The sequence below is a fragment of the Geospiza fortis genome, unplaced genomic scaffold (assembly GCF_000277835.1).
Source record: "Geospiza fortis unplaced genomic scaffold, GeoFor_1.0 scaffold167, whole genome shotgun sequence".
NCBI classification, from domain to species: domain Eukaryota; kingdom Metazoa; phylum Chordata; class Aves; order Passeriformes; family Thraupidae; genus Geospiza; species Geospiza fortis.
The window spans coordinates 4657148-4662596 of record NW_005054355.1 but is presented as its reverse complement, the minus strand read 5'-3'; the positions used below and the strand labels follow the sequence as shown (position 1 = coordinate 4662596).

The following is a 5449-nucleotide window of genomic DNA, read 5'->3' as shown; positions in this document are numbered from 1 at the left end:
CTTTCCCTCTCTCCTTTCTTCTCTTTCCCCCTTTTTAATTAATTTCTCTCTTTCTATCTCCCCTTTCACCTTACCCCTCTGTTCAAAACCCACTGCCATGTGTTCATAGAGAAGATAAGGTCCTAACTTGTACCAATTTCTATGCCAAGTATGTAATTTACTAATAGAACTTTGTAAGTTTTTGTGAACCCTCTGACTTTTGTCATTCCTTTTGACTGTGGGCACCTACAAATCTTGAGTACTCCCTTCCCCTCAAGGGTGGGATGCCACACTTAAAACTTTAATGCATGGAAGTGGAAAAAGGGGAAATAAAACAATATTGCATCCAGATAGTCAATAAAATAAAATAATCCAAGACAATCTCTTTAACAGTAATTTATTATCATTAAAAGTAACAATAAGTAGTTCTAAATTCTTTTGTCTTAAAAATCTAGTGTAACATACTGCTACAGTTCTATGAAACTTACGGCAAAATTGTATCCCCAAACCACACTGCTGTGCCTGATCCTCACAGACATCAATGGTGTGGCACACAAATAGTACGGAAATGGATCGCTCTATACAGCGATGATCATTAGGCCTCAAGATGCTACAAGTTATTTTGTAAGAGCTATTAAGTATAATTTTTGTTTTCCTCTCTGTTAATATTGCTAGAACAATCAAATATTTCACATAGCTTTTGGTGCCCATGTGATCTTTTAAGAACTGTGTTTTATCCCCATACATCTTCCTGCTATAGTTTTCCTTTTTAAAATTTTTCCCCCTTAGTGACACACCTGGCCCACCTCAGGAGACAAAACCACAGCAATGTTTGCAGTCACTCTGCACAGAGCATCACACGTTTCCTTCACATTCTGAAGCCAGTGTTCAGCCCTAACCCTTACCTTTCACACTGCTGCCAGAACAACTTGGCAGCACACAGTTCAGGAATACTACATGCTCATATTTTAATCTCCAGCTTCTTGGGAGTTCTAGAGCTTAGGTTAAGCTCAAGCTAAGCACCCAAGACAGCTAACTTATAGCTATTTCAGATTTGTGGAAAGGAGCAGTGGCCAGACGCTGCAGGACAGATGCATCTTTGCATTACACAAAAAGGCCTGAAGAAGTCATAATACTGTTTATCATTGGCTTGCAGGACCAAAAAAGAATAGCCACAGGCAAGCACGCATATCGCTGAAAAGAACAGTTATAATTCTGTTAAGCATTTAATGTGCTGAATTTAAGGTTACAATGTTACTCAATACTCAAAAGTAAGCAGAAGCCTCGGAGTGAAACCCTTCTGGCTATCAGAAATGTACTGAAGAAAAAGATCACGGGGAAACTTCATATAGTCTTTCAGATGTGGTTTGTGTATGATTTCATATACACAGGATCCCCTTAGATGGGATAGGGGATTTCCACATGAACTTCACAGTAGTGCATGGAATTGGGAAATTCAAAGACAACCAATCAGTAAGCAGCTTCATGTGCATCTATATCCACTCTGGATTTAGAGAGTCATGGGAAAATTATAATCATAGGGTAAAAGTATGGATGAAGTAGTAGATCAACAAATGCCATGAACAAACTCTAATTACTCTACAAGAGCAATTCACACTCTTCTCTAAGCAAACCTACAACCTAAACTCCTGGAGAAAAGAGGGTGTTAAATTTACTCAATCAAAAAAGAATTTTTGGGGTTTGTTTTCAGTTAGATTTCTTGAGAAAGAAAACCCCAAAACCAAAAACAACACTTACAGCAAAACTGTGAAATCCTGTCTTACATAATATCCTAAACTACTGTCTTGCTTTGTAAATGCACCTAACAGCTTATGAATTTCTCACCCTTACTCAATAACACCTTAAAGAGCTTTAACTGAGGTAGCCACTAAAACATCACCATACATTAGCAATGTGAAGGTGAAAAGCTCAACCAAGATGCTCAAGAAAAGTCAGCTAGCATTGCTTCCAAAAATGTAATTTTCTCTGTCGCTCTTTTCTTCCAAATCTTACTTTACTTCCCTTTTCTCTTCTTGCCCATCTCTAACAAACGGCAACAAAGAAAAGTTTAGCTTTCCAGTTGATTTGTAGAATGTCCTTGGATTTCCAAAACTAAATTTTCAAATGAAGAATTGGTGAATTTAGTTTTAAATGAATGTCATTTAGAACACTGACACTGAAGGACAATCTGCACCCTCAATGACTGACACCTGAGGTTTCAGCTCTATCATGTTCCTGCACATGCCTAAGTTCTAGAAGCTGTAGAAAGACACCTGCAAGGGGAAAACACAGAAGCAGTGAAAACGTCCCTTTCATTTTAAGTCTCACCTATATATGTAAACACACAAAGAATCATCACCTATTAATTCACTGTCTTTCAAGTACTCAGGAAGTTAAATTGCAATTATCAGTCCTCTAGCTAAAAAGTACAATGATCTGTCATATCTGGACCTTTATAGTCACGATCATTGCTCAAAATGAAAGCATTTTCAATTTACTTGTACAGCTATGATAACCTATGCTCAAATTCAACATAAAAAAAAAATCAGCTTTAAGGATAATTAATACCCTGGTATTTTTGAAAACACTTTCAAGATTTTTTTATGGTCCTTTATCACAGACTATTTTTCAAGGTAATTCAGAACCTCTTCTATCAATGTCCAAATCAAACAACCAATCAAAGAAGAAAACTCCAACTGAAAATCACCCCAATATCTATGTTTTTTAGTACACATATATTGCAAAATGTACATTTGGGTAAACATCTACACTGTACACATACAAGTACATGTACTGTAAACATCCAGTTCTGACTTCTTTTTTTCAACCACTATTTGGAATTTGAGTGTCCTCTCCAATTGGCAGAATGTTTTAATGCATATATGGAAATGCAAAGTGGCATTTCAGACATATTGCATTGACCCAAAGCAGCCCAAAACCTCTGCTTCTAAGATACATACTTGCCAAATGAAAAAGTCTGAAGAGAAAAACCATGCTCTCGCTTAAAAAAATAGAGCACTAACGAGTGTGACGTGCATAATACTAGTTTCTCAGTGTAGAGCAGATACTGTGTATATATTCCCAAATATAAAAATAAAATGGTACAAATTGCATGCAACTGTACATAGTGCAGTTCAAGCAATACCAAGGTATTATCCTTATTTTTCTGAAGCATGTGGACAACAGCAAACTGCAAGGTAATAATTGTAATGCAGTCCTTGGGTTTTTTCTCCCGCAGAGACAAAAAAAAGCAATTTTATTTCAAAACTCTAGTCCACAACAGGGAGACATCAAACAATTTAACCATGATAACTGTACTGTGAAGAATTTCTGAATTTTCTTACACATCTAGATTATGCAAAGGGCTTATTGTTTGAAGTACTTTGCTAGAACTCCTTTTTCACAAACCACAACACACCAAAGAAAGTGTTTCCTGCTTTCATTATACACAGTTGTTCATCAGGTGGAAGTAGATGAAGGTGGTTTATTACAACATTATAAAACTAACCTCATCCTTATGAAACATATGTAATGCACAAATTAAAGATTCCAGTTAAGCATCACCATATACTAACCCTTTATGTTTGTATAACATAACCAGCTAAGAAATTGTTACTACTGAAATCATACACAGGCACCTTGCTATATCATACTTACGTTATAGTTTTCTTTTTAAAACATTCCACAATTTACTTGGCTTTTAGGTCACTTCTGTCCATTCTATCTATTTAGACGCTGTGTTACCACTTCTCTGTACATGATAGAGATATATATCAGCAGCAGAAAAATGACAAAGAAATCATCCAAGAACCCCAGAATTCCAAACAGAGCTTCAGGAAGAAAATCCAGAGGTGAAGCCAGGTACAGCAAGGCTCCAATCAAGCAGAGGAATATCCTGATGCGAAACATCCAGAAGAGGCCCCCTACAGAAAACATCTCCCTGAAAGCATGTCGCAATAAAGTGGGGAGATCCATAATTCTTTCCATAATCTATAAAGAAAGAATTTAAAAGTCAGTATTTTGCCTTAGCAACTCATCCATGCTAAACTGAAGTTTCTACTACTACATTACATCTTAGATTCTGTTAGTTTATAGGAATTGAAACAAAATCCGGGAAGAGTTAATGAGTTTAGTTTTACCAGGTAGAAAGGCATTAGAATGTATATGTTTTCAAGAACCAGTTAAACTGTGTTATTCTACAATGAAAAGCATACACTTAATATACATCACGAGAAAATATACTGACATCTATTATGAAGGAAAAGCAGTGAATAATAGAGGAAAATAAATGACTGGGAAAGCAAGAAACAGCAAACAGGTTAACTGGAGTAAAATATTGATCAGAATGCAAGACAAACCAGGATTGCGAGAAAAAAAACTAATACATAAAGTACAATAGGTTACAGTTTTTCAGAAACACAATGCCCGCTTCTCCTGGTGTATAACCAGTGATTCACACAAGTTTCCAAAGGATGTGTGAAGCTTCAAAGTAAACTAAAGAACCTTTAAATGAATCCATTCCTGGCTCCTTTCCATTTTGCTACTATGATTCTGCCAGCTTAGCAAGAAAGAAAAGATTCAAATGCTTAAAAGAAAATATTCAAGTTTTTGTTATGAAGAGCAGGGAGGGGTGAACTTTAAAACTTTTTTATACTGGCTCCCTTCTGTGGTACACAGTTTCCACATAGAGTTGTTAAACTCCATACAGAATGGCTTAGTGCCATAGCTGAAAAAGCTTTTGAGAAAGAAATTTTGTATGTGGTAACACTGTATAAATCAAAGACAATTTATCTAGTCCAGTTAGGGCTTTAGTGCAGATTTCTGGCATGACCTCAGACAGGTTACTGGGGACTACACACAGCTCGCAGAGAGGTCTAATGGAGCCTGAAAGGCAGTTTCAACCTCTTCTGTACAAAACCCATACATTTTGTGGTTTAGAAAAATACTCCTCCCTCTTCTGTCTCTTTGTACTGTACATTTTTCTTTTAATGTCGTTTTGCTATATCCAAATCCTATTACAAATGAAGACAAGCAGGGAGGTTACTAGTATGCATGTGTGTGCATTTCACCTTGCGAAACAGGACATGAACACAGGAGATGGGCTTACAAGGCTGACTTTCTAACATTTGTAGACCACCACAACTAGCTATTCTAACTTAGACCACCACTCTTAGCTATTTACAGAAGAAAAATTCTTTTTTTCTTCACTCAGAAAGGAGAAAAAAGACTGCAATATAAACTAGGGGGGAAAAAATCCAGACAGCTTAGAGTTGTCTGAGGAGAAAGGCACAGAGTAGAACTTCATATTCTTCTTTATAATCAGTGTAAAAAGACCAACGAAGTGAATATTCTTCCTTGCATGTCATTTATTTCATTAAGTATTTTTACTGACTAATTATTAATCCTTTCAAAATAATGACTCATATCTAAAAACCAACTTAACACATGAACACTTGAGAAAACTCAAGAC

The 5449-nt window shown here is 36.2% G+C and overlaps 1 protein-coding gene across 8 annotated transcripts in view; it reads right to left on the bottom strand.

Annotated features, from left to right (window-relative positions):
• Positions 1-359: 359 nt before the first annotated feature.
• Positions 360-5449, bottom strand: part of RNF170 (ring finger protein 170) — a 24124-nt gene continuing 19034 nt past the window's right edge. For 7 of the 8 annotated variants that reach the window (XM_031059064.1, XM_014308043.2, XM_005423588.2 and 4 more), the window contains one exon: positions 360-3969. In XM_031059064.1, coding sequence (XP_030914924.1) covers positions 3700-3969 — 270 coding nt within the window. In that variant the 3' untranslated portion in view covers positions 360-3699. The remainder of the gene's footprint in view (positions 3970-5449) is intronic. The other variant, XR_265379.2, reaches the window with a different exon arrangement.